The sequence below is a fragment of the Aspergillus fischeri genome, genomic scaffold (assembly GCF_000149645.3).
Source record: "Aspergillus fischeri NRRL 181 1099437636261 genomic scaffold, whole genome shotgun sequence".
Lineage (NCBI taxonomy): Eukaryota > Fungi > Ascomycota > Eurotiomycetes > Eurotiales > Aspergillaceae > Aspergillus > Aspergillus fischeri.
This window is the reverse complement of record NW_001509765.1, coordinates 330,409-355,741: the sequence shown is the minus strand read 5'-3', so window position 1 is coordinate 355,741 and position 25,333 is coordinate 330,409. Positions and strand designations below refer to the sequence as shown.

Here is a 25,333-nt window from a genome sequence, read left to right as displayed (position 1 = left end):
GAAGCATCTTCGGCTGAGGTTTGAAGTTTCGCAGTCGCTAAAGATCGTCACTATTATCACAATCATCCTACATCCATGGGTCATGGTCATGAAATTTGTGGACTACCTACCTTATGGGACCAAACTGATATCATGATCAACTCGGTTCCATTCGTTCAGTCACCCCTGAAGTGACATCAGTTGACCTATTATCCATGATCGGGCAGTCCGAAAGGCCATGTTTCAGAGAATATGTGATGCATGCTTAGTGATGTTTATGTTACTCTATGATTAGATCATTTGCATACTCTTAAGTATCTACAATGAATGATCCAAACGCCATAATCCATGGTATCCTTTCCCTTTCCTCAACCAAACCAAGTAGTCCGCGGCCCAAACCAATAACTCCTGTTCATGCTGTAACCTGTGAGCGACGAGATCTGTTATTTCACCTTGGCGAATTCGGGTTTCAGCGACCATCGTCCTCGCCCGTTTCGCCCACCCTTTTCGAGCACGGCAATTGTCTTAAGCATTTCCTTAAACTCGGCCGATCGCTGGGGTGTGGTACAGTAACGGTTGAAGTGGTCGATCAGCATCTGTGTGTAAACGGCTCCACCCTGCGACAAGATGTAGTCTCGAATCATCGTCATGAAATCCACGCCAGTGGGAGTCCTGGACGGTGCAGGGCTGTTCGTGGCGCTCCGGGACGACGGTGTCCGTGCGGAGAGGTTAGCCAGAATGCTCGCTGACGAGGGGCCGGCCGCCGTTCGCCGCGCAGTACTGCTTCGTCCGCCAAATGCTGAAGGGAGAGGTCTTTCCTCCGGCCTCCCTGCGACTCCAAATTGACCTGTCCAGGTGGGAGTCCCAATGGGAACAGACCGTGCTGCTTCACCAGCTCGCCGCAGCTCCTCGGCGGCCTCGGCAGCTACCCTCTTGGCCTCCGCCTCGATGATCTTGGGGTCTGCTCGGACAACCCGTTTGCCGTTGACAATCTGGTCGTGCTCCAAAGCCGAGTGTACGCCAGAGCGAGCGAAAATGCCTTCCATGATGCGTGACTCTGACTTAACGCCTCCAGCCCCTTTCTCCTGATCGCTGGGCTGCTCCGACTCGCCCTGATATCTCTCCACGGACGAGACACCCACTACTTTGCTGATGCCGTTCTTTTCGGCTTGCATGTCAGATGAGGCGTCCTCGGCTTTGGTAGGCTGTTGAGTATTGCCGTCACCGTCTCCCTGAAATGTAACCTGAGCTTCTTGAAAGAGTTTGCTCGTCTCCGTGGCACCTGGCTTCTCGTCCCCGAGCGCGAATAGGTCATACAAATCGCTCAACTGAAAGGAAGTCTGGCGCTGTTTGGGGTCTCTGAGGATCTTATTGGTAAGGAATTGTTTGAAGATCTGTCGATGATATATCTTCTCCTCGATTGTTCCAGCGGTCATTAAGCGGTAGACGCTGACATCGCGCTTCTGACCCAGTCGCCATGCTCGCTCCCGGGCCTGCACGTCTGTCGATGGGTTCCAATCTGGATCGTAGATGATGACTCTATCCGCACCCGTAAGATTCACTCCCAGCCCTCCAACCTTTGTCGTGAGTAGGAAGACATGTATATTCGGGTCATTATTAAACTCGTCAACCATGGTTTGCCGGTTCTGTATGGGTGTGGTGCCGTCCATACGCCGATGGTTGAACCCAGACAGTGACCTGACGAACTTCTCAAGGATATCCAGCATGATTCGATGCTGGGCAAAAAGTAGGGTTTTATGGCCGGTGTCTCTCCACAACTCCAATAGAGATTTGACAACCTGCATCTTGCCAGATTTGTTCGCATTTCCATAGCCCAGTTGATGCGATTGCAGCTTATGATTCTGTAAATCTGGGTGATTGCATATTTTGCGCAGTATATCAACTCCATAGAGAATCTGCCTGCGTCCCTTGAGGATGGATTCCATCTCTTCAGATTTCAGGAATGATTCATATGCCATCCTCTGTGGCTTGGTCAACTTGCAAAAGAGCACCTGCTCGGTCTTTTTGGGCAAATCCGCAGCCACATCGATCTTGAAGCGCTGCAGAAGATATGGGCTGATGGCGTCCTTGAGCGTCTCTGCACACTTGGCAGCTGTCTGCACTTGCAGATTAGAAGCATTCGCATATCCGCCTTGCCGGATAGGGAATTCGAATTGGTTCCGAAAGTTCACTAACGTTCCAAGGCGCATCGGGAACACAAAATCGAAAAGCGACCAAAGCTCGGTCAAGTTATTCTGCATAGGGGTACCCGAGAGGATGATCCTGTGCGGAGTCCGAAGCTCCTTGCAATGGATGGTGATAGAAGTGTTCGGGTTTCGAATCTTATGACCTTCATCAAGAATTGCACAACCCCATTCCACTGGAATCAGAAAATGAGAGTATGTTTGTAATCCAGAATAGGTAGTGACCAAAACGTGGCCTTCTTCCACCACACGCTTAACAACCTTCCTTGCTGCCTTCTGGTTGCTGGTGAATCCCCGCGAACTAGAAGAATAGGTCTGAGCTAGGAGAGCATCCTCTCTGCTGCTCTCGCTCCGGATATTAACCATGCCACTCCCGGACGTGTGCAAGATGGAAACACGAAAAGGTGGCCACCAGCGATGGAATTCGTTGACCCACTGCTTCATAACTGTAGCAGGGCATACCACAATCACAGGACCGTCCAGTTTCTTGCTGTAATGCAGTCCAGCTAGGAAAGCTATTGTTTGAATCGTTTTCCCCAACCCCATCTCATCACCGATGATCCCTCCCACTTTCTGCTGGTATAGCTCCCATAGCCATTGCACCCCGGTTTTTTGGTAGTCAAACAAGTAAGGATTGAGATCCCCAGGTAAGCGATATCCATTGTCATAAGACACATCTGGTACTGTAGGATGAGGCAGGAACCATTCATCCTCTTCGGTCGAGGCCTGCTCATCAATGGTATTCCCATGCTCTTCCTTTGCTTGCAGCGCCTTAGAAGCACGCTTTCGAGCGGCGCTTCTCCGACTCACCCAGCTCTGCAGTCTCGATTGATAAAGTCTCTCGTCGCCGTCGTCCAATCCGCTGAAATCTTCCATTTCATCCCCAGGTTTCTTCCCCTTTTTGTGAGCTACAGGTCGCTCTGGCTTTCCGTCAGGGAAAAATTCTTCTTCGTCCTCCAGCAATGATTCTTGTTCTTCAGATGCCACATAATCTGCCGACTCGTCATTATCTTCAGAAAGCTCATTACCTTCATCTGCTGCCATGGAATCGGAGTCCTCTTGCTTGATACCGGCCTTCTTCCGGCGTGCACCACCCTCCAGCTTTCGTCTCTTGCTTGGCCGAGTTTGTGCGATACTTGTATCGGTACTCTCATCGTCAAAGTCGAATCCGGGTCGGACGAGATTCCTGTGTGAAACAGCTGAGCGATCTTTCAGTTGCTCCAACGCCTCGTCCTCGTCACGTTCATCCTCGGCATCAATCAGAGCGTCATGAAGGCTGGCAAGAGGACCCTCATTCGGGCCTGCGCCCATCCTAGAAAAAGGCGTTATCTTCCCGGTTCGGATAAGATAATCTCTTCGAGATTCATTTGGCATGCGCCCTGTCCCGGTTGCCTGAGTACCTGCTTCGAGACCCTCATGCCTGTCGTCAATACGTTGTTGGATTTCTTTCAAGTCATTCTCTAGCGAGGCGTTGCGAGATTCTAGATTGCTCAACTCGTTCTCTAACCGGACTCGAGCAGACGTGCCAACTGGCTGCGACAGACGCTGATGGAGTTTAAGAATCTGGGCCTCGAGTTTCCTAACCATTCAGGTATCAGCATCCGAGCCTAGACATCAGTTTATGGCAGAAGGCATACTCTTTTTCGAGAGTGGTCTTCTCCAACCTCTTCTTGTCGCGTTCGTCGGCTTGCTCCATGAGCAACCTGTCGGCCTGGCAGAGTCAGACTATAAAGCACTTCATATCAGGAGGATCGGGCCTGGTACCTGACGAGATATGTCCCTTTCAAGGTCATCCTGATCGCGTATATCGGCCTGGAGCTCTCGTAGACGGCTTACTTCGTCGGTCACTGCAGAGGGATCCTCTTGCTGCTTTGAGTCAGGCGCTGTCGCCACCTCGGCGGTATTGGAGGGATCTAATCCCTCGGTCCTCTGAGGTGTCTCGACCACTTCAATTTCAGTGGAGCCATCCCCCTCGTTCTTCACGCTGTGATCCATGACTGAAGCACGACAGAAATGCCAAGGATGGCTCTTCAGACAATCCAATAGCTGTTACAACCTGCAGATCAACACGTTCACTCAACAAATAACAAGCTTTCACGATGACGGAGCAGTGCAGCTCAGAAATACACCACCGTCATTTCTGTAACAGGTGGCGCTGTCAAGGAACTATGAGCGATATCCAGGCGGCGACGGACTTGACCTCAGTCAAGCGCGACGCTCAGTACGATCCGAGTCCAAAACAACCTTCTCATATACGAATATCACAAGAGAATCCAGAAAGCCAACAGAAGATGAAGGCTTGTCTAATATGATGATCGCAGAAGCCGAACACGACAAGCATCGCTATCCTCTCAGTGGTATCTACGGCAGAAAGATTTCGCCCACTGCCGCCTAGATTGACCGCCTTCAGTGCACGTGCCATCGGTCACGTCACTCTCTTGAGCCTTGGCAGTGGTCCAGCCCAGTTTCCTCTTCAGCCAGATTTGGGCATCGGTAGTAGACTACCTTATGAGCAGAATACAGTAGTGACATGGTTCCAGCTTCTTTTCAGAGGCAATCGTAATGAAGAATGATCATTTGCCGAATTGCGAGACCACTCCTAAATCCACGTTCCTTGTCTTAACACTGGAGCTGTACAACGAACTCATGAAGCCGTCCGCTTGACGGAGTAGGTTCAGCTAATCCTGCAAGCGGCGAACAACCATAATTCCTGAAAGTGCCAAACAAGGCATTATTATTCTCTAGGCTACGGGGTTGATGGTTGCAGGAAATGACCTCATTTCCCGAAGAGGCCAGCTTTATGAATGGGAAGTCCTGCTAGACCACTCCTTTTCCACAAATGTTGCCAAATAGGGTTGAGCTTGATGTCCTTCTCAAGGGATGACATATCGAGCCAAGAGGCTGGCTACTCGCGTCGGATGAGAGGGGGCAGGCAACAATTCTTACTTGCCTTGCCCTGGATTCGCAGAAAATAACAATTGTAAACCTCAGAATTCAGGAGCAATGGTAGATACACCATACTCGTTCACAGTAGAAATAGAATAACGAGTCGATAAAAAGTCGCCGATCGATCATCGTGAGATCAGCAAGCTCTCATTCCCTCAATCCCTCTCTATTTTGCCTTTCCCGGCGAAACCAGAGCCCAATCGCAGCCTGAGGCAGGCGCAACACTCCCCTCGAGATTGAGGCATCATCTATCTCCACCTCCACGACCTTCGCCTTCTTCCTCTCTTTCTAAAACCCCTCCGCATACTTAGTCTACTTCCTGCTCGAGCGATTCCACAGCGGCCATTCGGACTGGAATTGTTTCCAGATCCTCCACAGTCTTTCTTCTTGACTGTGTACTTCCGCTCTGGAATCTACCACACATCCTCCCCGTGCTCCAGTTATTTACTGCATCCCCTTCCGCTTGTCAGTCAGCTGGCTGCACCGATAGATACTGGCAGCCCGTCGCACCCGTCCTCCGTCATTGAGCCTGCGACCACCCTCGGTGGACAGGACGCCCGGTGGTTATCAATCAACCCTCACCACCGGATTGATCAGTCGTTCGGATGATGAAGCACTGTATAATTTACGTCTAACGCCAAATATTCCGAGCCGCCTCGTCGTCTCCGCCTGATTGCGCTACGTGTGTCTGCCGCCCCCACTGCTCTCCATCCCCTCGATCGCAGTGCATGTGCGCTGTCGACGGCGACAGACGATCGTCCATCCTTGATCGTCAACTCCAACTTGGGTTCTTCGAGATATTGTGAGGGGTGGTCTCCCGAAGAGATGGGTTCTCAGTGGCAGCCGTACCAGGACCCCTTGATGGGACGTCCTGCGCAGTTCAACAATGGATTGGCGTCTACCCCACAACAATTAGGCCCCAAGTATGGTGGTCAGCCGCAACAGTCTCAGCCGCCCGTGGGATATACCTATGAAGCCTTCCAAACGCCCGGAACAGCAGCGAAACCTCCCTCGGCCGGCGCAAACTCCAAATCGGTATCTATGGCGTCGTCGCCAGCCGCAACGCCACGTAGCCGCGATTATGTCACCGATGCCGATACGACCATGGAGGATGCGGACCCGTACAACAGGGCGAAGTACTCTGCGCGACCGAATCATCATAGTCGACCATCGTCTCAATTCTTCTCTCCTGAGGAGTCCTCGGCTGCCCGAAGGTACTCCCCGATGAATGTTCTGTCGCCGTCCTTGTCTTACAATACTAGTCCTGGAAAGTCTCAGAACTCATATGCTTTCCCGCCCGGGCCAAACAACTCTCGCCGGTCGCCGACCAGAGCTCTGAACTACTCCTCGCCCGCTCAGCCATTTCAGTCGCCTCCCTGTAAGCCTTCTCACCGATAAACTTGGGAATCGCTCATGTCTAACAGTTTGGTTGTGATAGCTGTGTCACGTCCTCCTCGGCTCCCTCCGCTGCAGCCTACCGAGATGGGCTCCGACCAATTCTACCCGCCTTCAGCAGGATCTCAAGTCAACGCTCACTTTGGACAAGATGGCAGATCGCCCCGGTCGGGATCCATGTCGGGTGCGAGCAAGCAGGCCGGTCGAGGGCCAGTGCCGAAGTTTCAAAAGATCAAGTCGGTGCAGGAGCTCCAACCCCGCATTAATGCGCAGCCTCCATACAGACGTGCCAATCCAGAAGGTGGTTTCATTAGTGTAAGTGTTCATCGACCACCCAAATCAGTTTCTTGCTAAATGAAGATATAGCCCCTTCAAGCGTTAACGTCCCATCTTCCGGCCACATACCGTATCTGCAATCCAAGCTTCAATTACGAGTCTTCGCGGAATCCCAGACGTGTCCTCACGAAACCAAGCAAGGGAGTCAAAAACGACGGCTATGACAATGAGGACAGCGATTATATTCTATATGTGAACGACATTCTTGGAAGCGAAGAAGCGGGTCACAAGTGGGTTTTCTCAAGCGACTCTTTCGCTGATGTTTTCAGGCCATCTGTATTGACATCTCTCTAAGGAATCGTTACCTCATTCTCGACGTGTTGGGCCAGGGGACGTTTGGTCAAGTCGTCAAGTGCCAGAATCTGAAAACCCAAGAGGTTGTTGCCGTGAAAGTCATTAAGAATAAGACTGCATACTTCAATCAGAGTATGATGGAAGTCTCGGTCTTGGACTTGGTAGGTTCCAAACGTTTGTTTACTCGAAGTATTCTAACCTTCTTCCGTGCAGCTTAACAGCAAATACGACAAGAACGACGACCACCACTTGCTTCGTCTGAAGGATACTTTCATCCACCGGCAGCATCTCTGTCTGGTCTTTGAATTGCTCAGTGTCAATCTTTATGAATTGATCAAGCAAAACCAGTTTCGTGGTTTGAGCACGACTCTCGTCCGTGTTTTTGCCCAGCAACTTCTCAACGCATTGAGTCTGCTAAACAAGGCGCATCTGATTCATTGTGATCTCAAGCCCGAGAACATATTGCTGAAGAAGTGAGTAGCGACTTGTGCCTGAAGAGAAACACCTGGACTAACGTCGGTCTCCCATAGTCTTGAGAGTCCAATTATCAAAGTCATCGATTTCGGCTCTGCTTGCGATGAGCGACAAACTGTCTATACGTATATCCAGTCGAGATTCTACCGTTCCCCCGAGGTGTTGCTTGGCTTACCGTACGTACCCTGTGTTCTTCGCGCTGGCATTAAACTAACTCGAGCAGTTACTCGTCTGCAATCGATATGTGGTCTCTTGGTTGCATCGTCGTCGAGCTTTTCCTTGGTCTGCCTCTTTTCCCTGGCTCCTCCGAATATAATCAGGTCTGTCGAATTGTGGAAATGCTCGGTCTACCCCCGACGTGGATGCTTGAAATGGGCAAGCAGTCAGGTGAATTCTTTGAGAAGACCCAAGACGAGTTCGGTCGCAAGACATACCGACTGAAAAGCCTGGAACAATACTCCCGGGAACATAACACGAAAGAGCAACCGAGCAAAAAGTATTTCCAGGCTTCCACGCTTGAAGAAATCATCCGAAGCTATCCAATGCCTAGGAAGAATATGAAGCAAGCCGAGATCGAGCGAGGTTCGTTTCTCCAGACAGCTATATCTTTTCACTCGCTGACCTCTCGTCCAGAATTGAACAATCGAGTTGCTTTCATCGACTTTGTTCGTGGACTGCTGTCAATCAACCCTCTTGAGCGATGGTCGCCCCAACAAGCCAAGCTGCACCCTTTCATTACGCAGCAGAAGTTTACAGGGCCCTTCGTGCCGCCAATGAATCTGAAATATTCCTCGCTCAACAAAACCATTCCACCTGGAATACAGCAGCAACAGCAGGCTGAGGCTGCTAGCAAACAGCGAGCGGCCCAGGCGGCACATGCACAGTCAGCGGCCCAGAATGCATACTCAATGCAGATGAACCAGTTCCATACACCCTCTCATGGCCAACCCCCGCCCATGTACAACGGCATGTTTACCGGCCATCAGCAAGGCGCCCCTCCTCCATATCCTGCCCAGCCGCCGGGCTACGGCCATCAAATGAACCTTATGCCAGGCCAGATGCCTCAATCGCAATATGCACCGTCTCAAAGTCTCTACGCTCAAGCAACCACTAGAGCTGGTCGCCAACGCGCATCCACCATGGACCATCAGGGAGGAGGAATTCCGCCAACTATTCAACGCGTTGCCAGCCACCTGGACCCGAATGCCCCCATTCGACTCCAGCCCAGCCCAGCGTATTACCCGCCACCTCCTGACGGATATGTCGACAACAATGCTCAACGGCGCAGGGGAAGCCGTGCAGGGGCCGGTCAACGTAACCGAGACTTCATTCGGACTCTCGAGGACGGTGTCCTTGGCGGCGACAGCTATATGAACCAGAGCCAGTGGCACTGATCAGACAAAAGATCCAAACAGCCAGTCAATGCTGGTTGTTATCTGGAACATGAGCTTGCTACTTTCTACCGTCAACTCTGCTTTGTTCGAGCGAGAGTGTGCTCCAAGTGCGTTTTACAATTTAAAGCGCAGAGCTACTCCAAGATATCTTCCTACATCGTTGGAACGTACCGTGCTCGATCTTTCCTTCCCGTGCCCTTCGGTCTGCGGCGGCTCTTACGACGTCAGCCAGTTTCATCATGTCAACGCCAGCCACTGCCCCAAGTGCATCTCCTGAGACTACTTGTTAAAGGCTATATCTTCAGTTCGAAAAGTGGTCCAACCGGAAGGGGACGAAGTTATATTGTAACGTCAAGGCCCTTCGTCGTGACGAGATAGCCTCTGAGTCTAGTTGGCCGGATACATTCGCCAGTCTAGAGTGTGGCTTTCCACGGTGCAGGCGGCCCATTTTATTATAGTCGAGCTTCCTGATCTGGTTGCTTTTACCTTCCCTGAGCAACCTTTCCCAACGAGATCGTCGCGTCACGTGCCCGGACGTTGGTCATGAGTCGCATGATAGGGGTTTTTGCGAAGGTTGTTTCTGTCTCACCTCACCATCGTGTTAAAATTTTTCTTTCCCATTTCTCATTGCTATCTTTGTGGCAAGGCCAATTTCTATTCCCCTGTTGTCTTTTGATGTTTTCTGCCTCTGCTTCCTTCCATCGCTGTTCAACAGAGCCATTGCTATAGCTTGGATACCTAAATCTAGAAAGTCAAAGTCCGATGGATATCAGAGAAAGGACATAGTTCTCGATCCAGACTAGTGGCTGATCGTGCCCTTCTGTTCCATACTGAAGCAGTCTGTCTGCCTGGAAGATAGCTTAATCTCCTTGGCAAGAATTATACGGCAGGATGTGCCTTCTCACAAAAATTCGAACTTGATTGACCGTACTTCGTAACTTGCTATTGGAAGTTCTGAGGATAATCTTTAGCCACGAGTCTACATGCTTGTTATTGCAGTATTTCAGCGGCAAAACAAAGTCCAGCCACTCACGTTTCGGAACACTAAGATAATAACTCGCCGTCATATTAAGTAGTGTCTGAATGAGTCACAGTTCAAAAAGTGTTAGCTAAGGCCGTGCACGACCGCATGTTGAACCCAGTCCAACATGGATGGCGCTCGGTATGCTTGTGCAGTAGGCTGCTGTATTGCTTTTGATGATATTACTATTAGGATGTCCCATTTGCATTTCGGGAGCCTCCAAAACATTGGTATAGAACTGACGAAAGTGTGAGAGCTAGGTATCATTAGTTGTGAGGCTATTCAGATACAAAGACTCGCGGGGAAAGGCGGTGCAAACAGGACAAACTGCCATATACGGTTAGGTGCCTACTCGCTTAAATTTCGTGTGTGGCTCGCGCGGCCAAACTCGCTGCGGCTAGGAACCCTCACCACAACTGAATTTGCCATCAGGCACGGGCAAACAGATCAAGAGGGCCGTTAACCCTGTCCACCACCTTATCACCCCGCGCGTCCTGTCCGGCATCAGCAGATACGGCCAGTTTTTGAACAAGTTCGCGAACCCCTTTTGCGTCCGATAACCCCTCGAACCGCAAACATGTCGTCGCGTTTCTTTTACGGCGGTGGTAGCGACAGCGACTCCAGCTCGTCTGACGAGGAGGAGCTTTACAGCGATCGCGAGGAGGAGGAAAAGTCCGAGGAGGAAGAGTCCAGCGAGGAGGAAGATGAGACCTCGGAGGAGGAGGAGTCCGACGAGGAAACGGGTGCGAAGAAGTTCTTGAAGGATGTTGCTTCCGACAGCGAGGAGGAGGAAGAGGAGGAGAAAGTCACGGTTGTCAAGAGTGCCAAGGATAAGAGATTGGATGAGCTTGAGAACACCATCAAGCTGATTGAGAACGCCAAGAAGATCAACGACTGGGCTGTTATCTCGACAGGTGCGTTTTGTTCCTTTCACATGCCGCTATCTGTGTGGAGACGGAATATGCGTGGTGGGTTGAATGTGTTAGATGGGCTGACATGGGATAACAGAGTTCGACAAGCTGAACCGACAGGTTGCAAAGATCACACAATCTGGTCCAACTCCCAAGATTTACATCAAAACCGTTGCCGACCTTGAGGATTTCGTGAACGAGACTGTTGCCAAGCAGAAGTCCGGAGATAAGAAACTGAACGCTAGCCAGGCCAAGGGCTTCAACGCTGCCAAGCAGCGTATCAAGAAGAATAACAAGGACTACGCCAACCTGATCAACAAGTACCGGAAGGACAAGGAGGACTTTATGGAAAGCGACGATGAGGAGGCCACCCCCGTTATTGCTGCTCCCCGCATCACCAAGTTGGAGCGTATCGAGGCTCCCGCCGCTGCCATCGATGATGATGGCTTCGCAACCGTTGGCCGCGGTGGCAAGACTCTGCAGTACACCCCTGAGAGCATCCTGAAGCACCTCCGTGTGATCGTCGAGTCGCGAGGAAAGAAGAACACAGACCGCATGGAGCAGATTCGGACGATGGAGAAGCTTCTGGAGGTGGCTCAGACTCCTTATCAGCGCATCCGTGTTTACCTTACTCTCATTTCCACGCGTTTCGACCTCACATCCACGTCCAGTGCCAACTACATGGCCGTCGATCAGTGGAAGTCCGCCGAGCAGGACTTCTCGTCCCTGCTGTCGGTTTTGGAGAACAACCGTGACCACGTTGTGTCCGAAGGTGCCGAAGAATGGGAAGATGACGAGAAGCAACCCACCATCGCCCCCGGCGAGACCCTCTACATCCCCGGTAGCATCGTGTCTTTCGCCGAGAGACTCGACGACGAGCTTACTAGATCCCTGCAACACATCGACCCCCACACCGCTGAGTACATTGAGCGTCTGAGTGATGAGAAGCTGCTGTACACCGATCTCGTTCGCGCCCAAGCCTACGTCGAAGGTTTGAACGAAGCCGAAAAGACCGATCCCAGACAGGACAGTGTCAACCGGGTGGTCATGAGACGATTGGAGCACGTCTACTTCAAGCCCTCGCAGGTCATCACAATCCTTGAAGATGCCACATGGAAGGCTCTTCCCTCAGAGCTGGATTCTAGCATTACCCCTCGGGCTAGCAGTGGCAACGTCGAGAACCTCGTTTTGTCCCTGTGCAACTATCTGTTCAAGTACAGCGATGGTATCATCAGAGCCCGCGCGATGCTGTGCCAGATTTACTTCCTTGCCCTGCATGACCAGTACTACCGGTCTCGTGATCTGATGCTCATGTCCCATCTCACTGAGAACATTTCCAACTTTGACGTCAGCACTCAGATTCTCTTCAACCGGACGCTGGTGCAAATTGGCCTTTGCGCCTTCCGCTCCGGTCTCATCTACGAAGCTCAGAACACCCTTTCTGAAGTCTGCGGCAGTGGACGTCAAAAGGAGCTCCTGGCCCAGGGTATCATTATGCAGCGCTACTCCACGGTATCCCCGGAGCAGGAGCGTCTTGAGCGTCAGCGCCAGCTGCCGTTCCACATGCACATCAACCTGGAACTGCTCGAGTGCATCTACCTCACCTCCAGCATGTTCCTGGAAGTTCCTCTGATGGCCCAGACTTCCTCTTCTCCCGAGATGAAGCGCCGTGTCATTTCCAAGACCTTCCGCCGTATGTTGGATTACAATGAGCGCCAGGTCTTCACTGGTCCTGCGGAGAACACTCGTGACGGCGTGATTATGAGCGCCAAGTTCCTTGCCGCTGGTGACTGGAAGAAGGCTGCTGAGATGCTCAACTCGATCAAGATCTGGGATCTGATGCCCCAGCCCGACAAGATCAAGGAGATGCTTTCCCAGCAGATCCAGGAGGAGGGCCTGAGAACCTACCTCTTCACCTACGCTCCTTTCTACGACAGCCTCTCCATCGCCACCCTCTCCAACATGTTCGAGCTTTCTGAGAAGAAGATCTCCGCCATCATCAGCCGTATGATCTCGCACGAAGAGCTGGCAGCTGCTCTGGATCAGGTCAACAACGCCATCGTCTTCCGCAAGGGCGTCGAGTTGTCGCGCCTCCAGTCCCAGATCGTCACGCTGGCCGACAAGTCCATGAACCTCCTGGAAGCCAACGAGAAGACTCTCGAGCAGCGCACCCAAGGTATGGCCAACGCCTTCCAGCGCGATCAGGGCGCCGGCGCCCGTGGTGGCCGTGGATCCGGACGCGGTGGTCAGGCCCGCGGTGGCCCCAGATTCCCCGGTGGCCAGCAAGGCCGTCGGCCCGGTGGACAGCAATTTGGTGGTGGTGCATTGGGCGGAGCTATCAAGGCTTAAAAAAGATTGTTTATAATGGCATCCTGTTTCTTTCTCTCATGGTCTAATGCTCCTTTCTGGGAATACAAATGCGTATGAAATTCTGTCTACTCCTGTTCCATTACGGCCCCAGGTCGACGACACTTCGCTGTCGATCTATCTTCATGTTATCATGTTATGTTTGCCCTATATTCATATTCTAGAGATGGTTCGATGTCTAGACTGAATGAGAACAGAGAGGAATCTTGGTTAAATGGTGTTCTTCCATAGTAGCGATGATCCAGATGTTTTTTGAGTAGTATGAATTGCTGTGGTCGCCTCTGAGTGAGCTATATATTTCATGGGACAGGCTTGGGTGTCTACCACCAGCTCACCCGCAGACTAGATCTATTTATATGTATGTATATTGGAGATGAGGAAACATGAAAGCATTTGCTTCTCTCTTCATATCATAGTAGAGCGTCCTTTGTACACACATATATATATATCTATGTCTATGTCTACATGCGTAGCCGTTATCGAAGCTATTCAGATACAGCATGGTTTACACATGTGTGAAGCGGGACCGAGTTGCGAGCATGAACCGGCGGGCGTGCTTCAACAGTGGTCGCCGATACCGGTTTCTCCACTCCGAAACGATCTGCTTTTTGCCTCGAGCAACCTCGTCGGTTGAAGGGACGGTAGCCCGTGCGCCCTGGCATACTCCGTTCGGGCGGAAGCGAGGTGAGCGGCTATCCAGGCCGACGTTGCTTGACCGTGATCGGCCAAAGGAAAGTATCTTTTCGTGATAAATGAACCGTCTCCGAGTATAAGATATATCATCCACTGTCATCAAGGAGATTTTGGGGCGACCAATATTCATCCTCTTCACCCTGCGTGTCCACCCAAACTAGGCCGTCTGCTACAAGGTCATCAATGACAGTTTGTGCGCGGGCCTTTTCCCAGTTCAGGTTTAACTGCAACATGGATACGCTGACATAGCCCAGTATCTGAATTGCCTCGAGGACTGTGGCCTGATCGGTGTTCAACTCTTTGGGGATCGAGCGGATGTATTGCTTGCTCCCGACTTGCACAATAGAGAAGCCAGACCCAAGAGGCCCAAGGGATTTCACAGCGCGGAGGACATCGTCACTGTGCATCAGAAGACAGTTAGCACAGTCCGAATGAATGGGAAAGAGGTTGACGCCGTACTCAGTGACCTCCAAGCCGCTCCCAATAGCTTTGCCTTTGCCAACCTGTTTTCGACACTCTTCAACCCCTAGCAAGCCTCCATTCTCACTTCTCGTAGATCGGCAGAGCTCTACAACTCGGACCGCAACCTCAAAGTAGAAGTCATTCATATCACCGCCCATAATCTGCGTCCAGAAGCTACCACTTTCTCCTCTCCGGCCATTTTTCCCTTTGACATTACTGGCTGCAAGAGGATCCACCCCGATAGCATTGCACATACGAGCGAATTCAGCTCGAAATGTCGGATTCGACTTTATCGTTGAACTATGTTCTAGTGCGAATGTGTGAAGCAACGACTGGAATACGGAAAGTTGTGTTTGGAGGGACGCAAGGTGCGCAGAGCGAAGGTTGGCGCCATGGTTGGCATATGATTGACTTGTTTGCGTACGATTCGCAAACGCTCCGAGTCCGACACCTCGACGAGTCGACATTATAATTAATGGTGCTGATCTCCCTTGGGGGAATAAGTTATGCCGCGGGGTACATGTGTTGTCATGGCCAGATCGTTATCGGATCGGTCATGTGACTCCTTCCCTGATAGATAAGGGTAGTGTTTGACTAAAACGAGAAAGGAGAAAAAGCCCCATTGCGCTAGCCGGACATAGGCTAGTGCGATAGATCCGCCCACACAACCGATTTTGTCTTCAATCGATTTCTTCCTCGAACTTTTTCTCATCCCGACAACCTTCGCCAACCGCCCAATTCGCGAATCAACGGACCGTCGCAATGGCCTCGACTGCTACGTATGATACCCTTTGATTGATCCCTATCGGCTGTTTCGCTCTGCGAGCCCGTAAGGTTTCAGTTCATAGTCGTCCTTCTCGCTGGAGATGCTGCGATCAATTTTGGTCGCTGGGCACCAGCTCGATTCTTCCCGTGGCCTTCTCTCCAACATAAGCTCTCCTCCCATTTGAACACTGGAAGCATGGAGCCTGGATGATGAATGACCTGGGGTATTGAGGTTGAAAGCGTCGTTAGCCTTCTCCTTGAAAAGCATTGTTGTGAGCTATCGTGCCCTCCGACAGTCTTGAGAACAGATTGTCAGGAATCGGTGCGAACAGCGACAACATAACTTCCTGAGCGCAATGCTCGGGGTATTGTCGGCTGAGGATAATGCTTGCCATTCTTACTGAAATTGTGAACGTCAGGCTGAGAATGCTGCGACTAGTAGCAACTTCGGTAGTGTGATTTCAGTGCAACGCCATGCCTCACCGATCAAATTGATGTCGTCGAGTTTTCTTTATATCTGCCTTCAGTTGAGAATGTGGCACTATAGCTGCAATTCTTACACTCGGCGAATACCTGCTTTCGTTTGGTTGCATGGACAGACTATACTGACCTCAAGCCAGCACCGTCCCCACCCAGGACCAGGTCCTTGTCCCTGAGACCCTCCTGAAGAAGCGCAAGAGCCAGGAGCAGGCTCGCGCTGCTGCCCGCGAGGAGGCCCAGAAGAAGAAGGAGGTTAGTTTTTCGCAATTTTCTTTACCTGTTTCTCAAACTATTCAATTGTGTGATGATACAATTTCCACTTACGCGACTAGACCTTCGGGTCGATGCTGTCGCTTCGTTAACCATCTTTCGGGGCTGACAATACCTTTTCCAATTGATTTCTTCTGTGATATTTTGGGAAAGGCATGCCGCTGACTTGCAAATTTCAGGCCAACAAGAAGAAGCGTGAGGCTATCTTCAAGCGTGCTGAGTCCTACGTCAAGGAGTACCGCGATGCTGAGCGTGAGAAGATCCGCCTTGCTCGCGTTGCTCGCCAGCAGGGTAACTTCTACGTCCCTGACGAGCCCAAGCTGGTCTTCGTTGTCCGTATCAAGGGGTATGTTTCACTTGAGCCTTCAGTTGGCTTACCCTGGTGCTAATAGATCTGCAGTATCAACAAGATTGCTCCTCAGCCTCGCAAGATCCTGCAGCTTCTCCGTCTGGTCCAGATCAACAACGGTACCTTCATCCGTCTCACCAAGGCCACCCAGGAGATGTTGACCATCATCAACCCCTACATCGCTTACGGTTACCCCAACCTCAAGAGCGTCCGTGAGCTCATCTACAAGCGTGGTTACGGAAAGGTCAACAAGCAGCGTGTCCCTCTTACCGACAACCAGGTCATTGAGGAGGCCCTTGGCAAGTACGGCATTGTCTGCATGGAGGATCTGATCCACGAGATCTACACCGTTGGCCCCAACTTCAAGCAGGCCAACAACTTCCTCTGGCCCTTCAAGCTCTCCAACCCCACTGGTGGCTTCCGCACCCGCAAGTTCAAGCACTTCATCGAGGGTGGTGACACTGGTAACCGTGAGGAGAACATCAACGCTCTCATCAGACAGATGAACTAGATGCAAATCTTCTCCACGGCGGTTCTCTATCCTGGGTTGTTTGGTTCACATGGGCTGTTCTCGATTAGCGTATAATGGTCTATGATTCTCGGGTACAAAAAATGGAAAAGTTCAAGCAACCCATAACCTCTAGTCATAATTCATCGTAGAGTAGCGTAGCTTCTCCCTGTTTTGGCCTGCCTGGACATAGGGACTCCGTACTACCTTGCTCTATGTGCTGCGGGTCTTCTCTGCTCGGTTATTAATGCATTGTCATACACCCGAATCGATTTCGCAGCCTCGGCTTTTGGATCATGTACCTTCCAACGTCAAACTGAACACTTTTTGGCTAAAATTGATAAGTCCTAGGCAACTCATAGTGGATTCTCATATTAAGGCCTTCATCAAATGTCCTATAGACAGTTGTGCGTATGCCTGGTATGTACATTCTTTTGTGGTCGTATATATATATCGCTTCTTCGGTCGTCCTTGCGAGAGCGAAGACACTCAATCTACGTACAGGGTTCCGAGCCCGTAGCCGACTAGCTAAATCTCAATGACTTCATCGACCCTCCTCTCCTTATTGACAATCAGACGGAGCTGTCTGCCTTGCCAGTTGGTGTCATTTGAGTTCGACGCAGGCTTGAAGGCACCTTCTCGAAGTGCCTCAGTGAAGAGTTCATAAGACGGGTAATCTGTCATATATTAGCCGACGATCGTCCGCCAGTTCGATATACATACAGCCGTCAACAAAATGAGACACCTGCTCCTCAGTCATTCCGGTTCCTTTGGTTGCACGCAGCGTTCTCTCCTGTTCCTGTCTCCAGTCGTAGACAAAGTGGAGGTCGTGCGCATCGCTTGGAGATGTTTAGCAAGAGGGTATTGATATGATATAGAGTGAAGGAGGGTTGCACTCACATATGAACCAATGCGTCGAGCCGGCTGCGCTCGAACGGTTAGCATCAACGTCTAGAGAGATCCAAGAGGGCAAGGACACGAACTCGGTCAATACATCGTACTTCCTCAAGGCGTCATTGACGGCCTTGACATCTTCAAACTTCACATGCCCTAAGCGGCCATCATAACCACCCTGGTCTTTCTGGCGGACTGCAGCCTCCCACTTCTCCCTGAGGACACGATCATCCAGGGCGCGGAAGCCAACGCACCAGCCTTCGAAGATAACAACTTTGATTTTGTCTTGTCCGTCGCCGTTGACTGTCTCCCATTGGCTCTCGGGTACACGATCGCCCTGTCCCGAATAAGCGGACTTGTCATATTGCGGGATAGCGGTAGGACGGCCAGCACGGAGAGACTCAAAGACTTTTTCGGCTAGAGGGAGATCGTGAGTTGCCGGTTGACCGCGATGCTGGAGAAGAGGATTGGAAGGAAAGGTTTTGGCTAGTGTCTGTTGCTGCTCATGGGTGAGGTAGAAATCATCCAGGGAGATGGTGACGACCGGGAGGGAATATGGAGGTGCTCGAAGGGTGGATTGAAGGATTGAGACCTGGTATTTCCCTCTGGCTCAGTATACAGAACACGACTGGGGAATTCGAGCAGCTCACCAGCACAGTCTTGCCCGCTCCTTGGACGCCATTGAGTCCTAGGAAGAATGGCGGGGTATTGCTTGGGTCATTCCCATAGCGTGCCTGGTGGGCTTCCAGCCGTTTCAGTAGGAATGGGATGCAGTATTGCGATTTATCGTCGATGATTTCAGGCATTTTGCAACACTTTGACGATCTAGGTGCTGTGTATGTTTACTATGACTACCTTACTCCGGTATTGTGATGCTTAGGTATATATTATTTGTTCTCGGACGAGAGCCGACCGAAATCTGGGGTAGTCGAACTTCCCCGACGGGATAAGATTGTGCCTGAATGACATCCCGCGTCTGAGCAAAGCCATGAAGAAATCTCTTCTGGGACTTCCTTTCAGAGCTGACCATACTTGCTGTCGATATCATTTTGAGGACCAGGAGTTATACAAACCATCAGTGATTAACCCCGCGTGTCCCACGTGACAACGACGTCCAGGCACATGCTCGATGAGTCAGCAGATGGTCCCTCGAACTAAGCTCTTCTGCCACTAAGATCGCAAGGAAATAGAGGAAATAGAGTGGTACATCTTGAAGAATGATGCAAGTGTAGGAAACGAGCATTGAGCATGTGGAAGTAGACGCAGCAGGTAGGAGAGAATAGAAAGACGACAAACGTCTGATGACTCGAGCATCGGCATGTGAAAACGCATCATCTGCCTAGCCAAATCCGCTTGGCGCCTGGCAGCGGAACCTCCGAGCTTCACTTGGAAGATACCGAGGTTCCTTTGGAGCTTGCCGAGCGTTGCGACCGTCTTCACCTTTATCCACCTCACCTCTTCCCCCAGATCCAGTTCCGAATCCCCTACGGTATCCCCGGCTCCCCAGAATTTCTTCCTTTTAAACCTCACTCCTCATCCTTCCGACGAGTCGTCTTCTTAGTCCTTTGTCCTCTTTCTTCTCTCCTCCTTTGAACAGAACTGTGTGCTGAGTGCACTACCTTGTTCGACCTTCTTGATACCCTCACTTCATTTCCTCTTAAACCCCGTTCAATATGTCTGAGCTGCGCTTTGACAACCAGACTGTCGTTGTTACAGGAGCTGGTGGTGGTCTTGGAAAGGCCTACGCTACCTTCTTCGCTTCCAGAGGTGCCAATGTCGTTGTAAACGATCTGGGTGTTTCCCACTCCGGTGAGGGGGCGTCATCAAAGGTACGAAGGATCATTTATCAAACACGGTGGTTGTATGACAGCTACTAACTCAATTTCTACGTAGGCTGCTGATGTAGTAGTTGAGGAGATTCGAGCGGCTGGCGGCAAGGCAGTAGCCAACTACGACAGCGTTGAGAATGGTGAAGCCATCATTGAGACAGCCATCAAGAACTTCGGCCGGATCGATGTTCTGATCAACAACGCCGGTATCCTCCGTGATGTCAGCTTCAAGAACATGAAGGATCAGGATTGGGATCTGATCAACAAAGTTCACACCTACGGTGCATACAAGGTTAGCCTAGCAATTATCAAGTTCGCTTTGTTCGCAAGGGTATTGACGATGATTTCCCTGTTCAGTGCGCAAGAGCAGCATGGCCTCACTTCCGGAAACAAAAGTATGGTCGTATCATCAATACTGCTTCGGCAGCCGGTCTCTTCGGCAACTTTGGCCAGGCGAACTACTCTGGTGAGTTGCTTGGCGCTTGAGACTATGTCACTGAAGCTAATGAATCGGAAGCCGCCAAGCTCGGCCAGGTCGGTTTCACTGAAACCCTTGCGAAGGAGGGTGCCAAGTACAACATCATTGCAAATGTTATCGCTCCCATCGGTATGTCTTGAAACAAGGATCTTATATACTTCTCAGCCCGGTGTCTGACTTCCAACAGCTGCGAGCCGTATGACCGCTACAATTATGCCTCCTGAAGTTTTGGAGAACCTCAAGCCCGACTGGATTGTTCCCCTTGTCGCTGTTCTGGTCCACCCCTCAAATACCACTGAGAGTGGCTCAATTTTCGAGGTCGGCGGTGGCCACATGGCCAAGCTCCGGTGGGAGCGTGCCAAGGGTGCCTTGTTGAAGACCGACGCTTCCCTGACTCCCGGAGCCATTGCAAGAAAGTGGAAGGATGTCTACGACTACTCTCAGCCGGAGTACCCTACCGGCCCCGCCGACTTCATGAGCCTCCTGGAGAATGGCATGAAGACACCTAGCGCTCCTACTGGAGAAGAGCCTGATCTGAAGGGCAAGGTTGCCCTCGTTACTGGCGGTGGTAATGGGTGCGTATTATCTGATTTTTTCAATCCTTAAGGATCATACGCTGATTTCTTTAGTCTGGGCCGCTCGTACTGTCTTCTGTTCGCTAAGCTCGGTGCCTCCGTGGTGGTTAACGACCTGGTCGATCCCGAACCTGTCGTCCAGGAGATCAAGAAGATGGGCGGAAAGGCCGTTGGCAACAAGGCCTCCTGCGAGGATGGCGACGCCGTCGTCAAGACTGCCATTGATGCTTTCGGTCGCATTGACATCTTGGTCAACAACGCCGGTATCCTTCGTGACAAGGCCTTCACCAACATGAACGATGATCTCTGGAACGCTGTTATCCACGTTCATCTGCGTGGTACCTACAAGGTGACCAAGGCCGCCTGGCCCCACATGCTCAAGCAGAAGTACGGTCGTATTGTCAACACCGCTAGCACCAGCGGTATCTACGGCAACTTTGGACAGGCCAACTACGCTGCCGCGGTAAGACCTCCCGTTTAATCATGTTCATCGAAAGCGTACGGGCTTGCTAATCGTGGTCTAGAAATTGGGTATCCTTGGGCTCTCCCGCGCTCTGGCCATTGAAGGTGCCAAGTACAACATCAAGGTCAACACCATTGCGCCCAACGCGGGCACCAACATGACCCGTACCATTATGCCCGAGGAGATGGTTCAGGCCTTCAAGCCCGATTATGTTGCTCCGATGGTTGCCCTTCTCTGCTCTGACATGTGCCCGGAGCCCAGCAGCAAGGGTCTCTACGAGTGCGGCAGCGGATGGTTCTCCAGTACTCGCTGGCAGCGCTCTGGCGGCCACGGATTCCCTGTGGACGTGAAGCTGACTCCTGAAGCTGTTCTCAAGAACTGGAAGCAGATCACTGACTTCGATGATGGTCGTGCTGACCACCCCGAGGACAGCCAGGCTGGTACCGAGAAGGTGATGGCCAACATGTCCAACCGCAGTGGTGGTGAAGGTGGCAACGACATCCTCGCCAACATTGAGAAGGCCAAGCAGGCCACTACTGAGGGCACCGCTTTCGACTACGTTGACCGCGACGTCATCCTCTATAACCTCAGCGTTGGTGCCAAGCGCACTGACCTTCCTCTGGTGTACGAGAACAATGAACACTTCCAGGCTCTCCCCACTTTCGGTGTGATCCCCTGGTTCAACACTGCCACCCCCTGGAACATGGACGACATCGTGGCCAACTTCTCTCCCATGATGCTGCTGCACGGTGAGCAGTACATGGAAGTTCGCAAGTTCCCCATCCCTACCGAGGCCAAGACCTTGACATACCCCAAGCTCATCGACGTGGTTGACAAGGGTAAGGCCGCTCTCGTTGTTGCTGGATACACCACCAAGGATGCCAAGACCGGAGAGGACCTGTTCTACAACGAGTCTACCGTCTTTATCCGTGGCAGCGGCGGCTTCGGTGGTTCGCCCAAGCCCACTGCTCCCCGCCCCAAGGGTGCCACGGCTGCTTACAACCCTCCCAAGCGCCAGCCTGATGTTGTGATCGAGGAGAAGACGTCTGAGGACCAGGCTGCTCTGTACCGTCTCAACGGTGACCGCAACCCTCTGCACATTGATCCCGAGTTCAGCAAGGTCGGTGGCTTCAAGACTCCTATTCTCCACGGACTGTGCTCGCTGGGTGTCTCTGGCAAGCATGTCTTCAACAAGTTCGGTGCTTTCAAGAACCTGAAGGTTCGCTTCGCCGGTGTCGTGCTGCCCGGTCAGACCCTGAAGACAGAGATGTGGAAGGAAGGAAACACAGTTATCTTCCAGACGACTGTTGTAGAGACCGGCAAGCCCGCCATCCTGGGCGCTGGTGCTGAGTTGTTGGAGGGAGCCAAGGCCAAATTGTAAGATAAAAGCGTACTGGGTTAATATGGTCTATGAGCTTTTGTATATAAGTCATGATTTTCTACCAACAGAAGCAATGCATTGATGTCTTGTTTACGTGTCTGCTAAGCTCAATTTGAAACGATCGAACAATACATTTGCATATTCAGAGTATATTATTGTGTTCGATCAGCCTCTATGAGTCAATCGATTTTTGCGTAGTCTTTGGACAGTGAGTGATTAGACTTGTTGGTGGCAGGACGCCTAACGCCTCGATTTCATGGTTATGTAACCTGCCCCATCAGCACCGAGGACGACACCTCGACCTGACACTCACTCCCCACAACCAGCACATTAACCATCAAATACGGATGCCACGGATCTTATCACCGCTAGGCAGTTGAGCTGAATTCGAACTGCGTCTCATCTGCACATTGATCATGTAGCGGAGTTTTCGTCGTTGCCACGATGGTGCTCTCGCTACCTGTTCCAAGCTTCTCCAGATCCACCACGGCCTCCCCCGCGCTCCGGTCCAGCAACAGCAGCAGCAGCGGCAGCAATAGCAACAATCAATCCACAACCCTCAGCGAAGCCCTCCGAAACAACCCGTTTGGGAATACTTCTCGATCGCGTGCCATCGCAGCCCTGACGTCGAACACACAGGCCGAGAACGCGAGGCAGGAGCAGGAAGAGCTCAACAATGCGCTGGAAACACTCGCCCGGATCTTCCCAGATGTGAAGATCGAGGTCTTCCGCGAACTGCTGGTGCGGTTTGACGGGCAGAGCAGGCTGCAGGTGTGCGTGGAGCAGCTTCTCCGGCATAAGAATGAATGGGTGGCTGGGCGGTGGAACGTCCCGACAGGGACCGGAGGCGAAGCGGGTGATGGTGATGGTGATGTTTCACGAGAACACGATGAGCGTTTGGTGCCGCCCGAGGAACGGTTCCGGAGCGACGAGTACAAGGCTTCTGTGAAGGGCGTGCTGGCGAAGGAGTTCAGTGGCCTGAGCAGGAGTACGATCGAGGCGGTGCTGGCCGAGGCGAACTTTTGCTACATGCGGGCGCGGCCGACGCTGAAGGAGCTCTCGAGGCGGACGTGGCGGGCGACGCTCAATAATATCTTTCCCTCGTTTAAACGCAAGAAGGATAAGGACGAGCATCCTCTGGTGGTGTGGCAGCGGCGTGCAGATGGGGAACTGCTGCCTAGGCTGAAGGAGACGGGATGCGTCGAACTGGACAGGGAGTTATACGACGCTCTGCTTGCGCCTTTGCTGAGAGTGAGACGAGAGGAACAGGAGGAGAAAGACTTCAAGTTGGCCGAGGAGCTCAATGAGCGCGAAGCACAGGCGGTTGATGCGCTGTATGAGTGTGAGTGCTGTCTGGCTGATGTGACGTTTGAACAAATATCCACTTGCTCGGTCGACTCCCACATCATTTGTTATAGCTGCATACAGAGGACTGTCCATGAGGCTCTATTTGGACAAGGGTGGGGGAAGTCGGTGGACGTGGAGAGATCGACTTTGAAGTGTATCGCGCCCATTGCTCACGGTAGCTGCGAGGGCAGCTTGGATCCTGAGGCGGTCAAGCGAGCTATAATCATGGAAAAGGCTGGCCTGGAGACTTACTGCAAATTCGAGACTCGGCTGGCTTCGGAGTCTCTGATGAAGTCGCACTTGAAACTTGTCCGCTGTCCGTTCTGCTCTTACGCCGAGGTCGATCCTGTTTACCATCCTTCTTCCAAGGGGATTGCCTGGCACTTTCGCCGTGATGGGCTCTTGTCTACGATCTTGATGACTGTTATACTTCTCGATATGGTACCTTTGCTCGCTATCCCGCTCATCATTCTATATCTACTAGATCCTACGGCTGTGCCGACTATCCTCAAGAACTCGCTTCTCAATCTGTGCCTCAAGGTTCGACCGAAAAGATTCACATGTGCCAATCCTCTTTGCCGTCGCGTCAGTTGCATCACATGTCAGAAACCGTGGCGAGATCCTCACATCTGTCATGAGCCCCTGTTGCTCGACCTTCGGGCTACTGTTGAGGCCGCGCGCACAGCTGCAGTGAAGCGCACATGTCCTCGGTGCGGCTTATCCTTTGTCAAGTCGTCCGGCTGCAACAAATTGACCTGCGTCTGCGGATATTCGATGTGTTATCTCTGCCGCAAAGCCCTAGGGTCGTCTCTTCCGGCGGCAGGACAGGGTCGAGTGCCTCACCTTGTAGCTGGCATCTTCAATCAGGAGAACGTCGCACCGGCTGGGCAAGATCCTGTCGACAATGACCGGAATGGCCTTGATGGGGAAGATGCAGAGGAAGGCTACAAGCACTTCTGCGAGCACTTTCGCATCAATCCGGGATCCCGATGTACCGAATGCAATAAATGCGATCTGTACCAAGCGGAAGACGAGGAGTCTGTTGCACGCCGAGCAGGCGAGCGAGCGGAACGTGAATGGCGCGCGCGGCAGGGCGCCTCGGCCGCTGGGGTAGCAGTTGGGGCTCTGCAAGTCAACAACGATTTCTCAGCAGACACTCACAGAAAACCCTGGGGGCTCCCGTTGCATCAGGGCAAGGGCTGGGGATACTGGCTCAACGAGGTGTGGCATGATGGGCAGTGGAAACTGGAAGGACAGGCCTTGGTGGACTGGGTGGTGGAGCAGGTGGTCGTTATTGATGAGATATGACTTTTCTGCCTTGTTGCATCTGCCTGCTATACATCTGATGAGCGTTGGATTGTTTCGTTCAACCTGGGGCATGGGCATGGGCATGGGCATGGGCATGGGCATGGGTACACAAAAGGAAGTTGGGCCAGATTGTTTTGGATTTGACGACGTGATGACTACTCTTACCTGGATACCTTTTTTTCCTCCTGACTGAATTAATAATGGAAGTTC

General features: G+C 51.9%; 8 protein-coding genes across 8 annotated transcripts, besides 3 other annotated features; 5 read left to right on the top strand and 3 right to left on the bottom strand.

Moving 5' to 3' along the window:
- Positions 1 to 422: 422 nt before the first annotated feature.
- Positions 423 to 4,178, bottom strand: NFIA_029560 (DNA-dependent ATPase RAD26; the record flags this gene model as incomplete). The annotated part of the gene is made up of 3 exons (XM_001262420.1): positions 423 to 3,762; positions 3,821 to 3,894; positions 3,948 to 4,178. 3 exons carry the CDS (start codon positions 4,176 to 4,178, stop codon positions 423 to 425), a joined length of 3,645 nt encoding a protein of 1,214 aa, XP_001262421.1.
- Positions 4,179 to 5,954: 1,776 nt separating this feature from the next.
- On the top strand, positions 5,955 to 9,022 carry NFIA_029550 (putative protein kinase Yak1; the record flags this gene model as incomplete). Its single annotated transcript, XM_001262419.1, has 8 exons — positions 5,955 to 6,507; positions 6,568 to 6,839; positions 6,891 to 7,090; positions 7,156 to 7,315; positions 7,368 to 7,627; positions 7,685 to 7,804; positions 7,852 to 8,210; positions 8,262 to 9,022. 8 exons carry the CDS (start codon positions 5,955 to 5,957, stop codon positions 9,020 to 9,022), a joined length of 2,685 nt encoding a protein of 894 aa, XP_001262420.1.
- Positions 9,023 to 10,620: 1,598 nt separating this feature from the next.
- On the top strand, positions 10,621 to 13,303 carry nip1 (translation initiation factor eIF3 core subunit c; the record flags this gene model as incomplete). The annotated part of the gene is made up of 2 exons (XM_001262418.1): positions 10,621 to 10,957; positions 11,052 to 13,303. The coding sequence occupies 2 exons, from the start codon at positions 10,621 to 10,623 to the stop codon at positions 13,301 to 13,303; spliced, it is 2,589 nt and encodes an 862-aa protein (XP_001262419.1).
- Positions 10,706 to 10,748: a microsatellite.
- Positions 13,304 to 14,100: 797 nt separating the features above from the next.
- On the bottom strand, positions 14,101 to 14,943 carry NFIA_029530 (ESCRT-II subunit protein SNF8; the record flags this gene model as incomplete). Its single annotated transcript, XM_001262417.1, has 1 exon — positions 14,101 to 14,943. One exon carries the CDS (start codon positions 14,941 to 14,943, stop codon positions 14,101 to 14,103), a length of 843 nt encoding a protein of 280 aa, XP_001262418.1.
- Positions 14,944 to 15,455: 512 nt separating this feature from the next.
- NFIA_029520 (60S ribosomal uL30 domain-containing protein) lies at positions 15,456 to 16,851 on the top strand (the record flags this gene model as incomplete). Its single annotated transcript, XM_001262416.1, has 4 exons — positions 15,456 to 15,523; positions 15,862 to 15,973; positions 16,171 to 16,337; positions 16,392 to 16,851. The coding sequence occupies 4 exons, from the start codon at positions 15,456 to 15,458 to the stop codon at positions 16,849 to 16,851; spliced, it is 807 nt and encodes a 268-aa protein (XP_001262417.1).
- A 525-nt stretch (positions 16,852 to 17,376) lies between these two features.
- On the bottom strand, positions 17,377 to 18,548 carry NFIA_029510 (TDA10 family protein; the record flags this gene model as incomplete). The annotated part of the gene is made up of 5 exons (XM_001262415.1): positions 17,377 to 17,525; positions 17,572 to 17,687; positions 17,749 to 17,772; positions 17,832 to 18,334; positions 18,393 to 18,548. The coding sequence occupies 5 exons, from the start codon at positions 18,546 to 18,548 to the stop codon at positions 17,377 to 17,379; spliced, it is 948 nt and encodes a 315-aa protein (XP_001262416.1).
- Positions 18,549 to 19,415: 867 nt separating this feature from the next.
- Positions 19,416 to 22,468, top strand: mfp (putative peroxisomal multifunctional beta-oxidation protein (MFP); the record flags this gene model as incomplete). The annotated part of the gene is made up of 7 exons (XM_001262414.1): positions 19,416 to 19,571; positions 19,636 to 19,863; positions 19,929 to 20,037; positions 20,089 to 20,178; positions 20,237 to 20,624; positions 20,679 to 21,087; positions 21,149 to 22,468. The coding sequence occupies 7 exons, from the start codon at positions 19,416 to 19,418 to the stop codon at positions 22,466 to 22,468; spliced, it is 2,700 nt and encodes an 899-aa protein (XP_001262415.1).
- Positions 22,469 to 22,912: 444 nt separating this feature from the next.
- NFIA_029490 (E3 ubiquitin-protein ligase) lies at positions 22,913 to 25,123 on the top strand (the record flags this gene model as incomplete). The annotated part of the gene is made up of 1 exon (XM_001262413.1): positions 22,913 to 25,123. The coding sequence occupies one exon, from the start codon at positions 22,913 to 22,915 to the stop codon at positions 25,121 to 25,123; it is 2,211 nt and encodes a 736-aa protein (XP_001262414.1).
- Positions 22,978 to 23,012: a microsatellite.
- Positions 25,124 to 25,190: 67 nt separating the features above from the next.
- Positions 25,191 to 25,228: a microsatellite.
- Between the last annotated feature and the right edge of the window lie 105 nt (positions 25,229 to 25,333).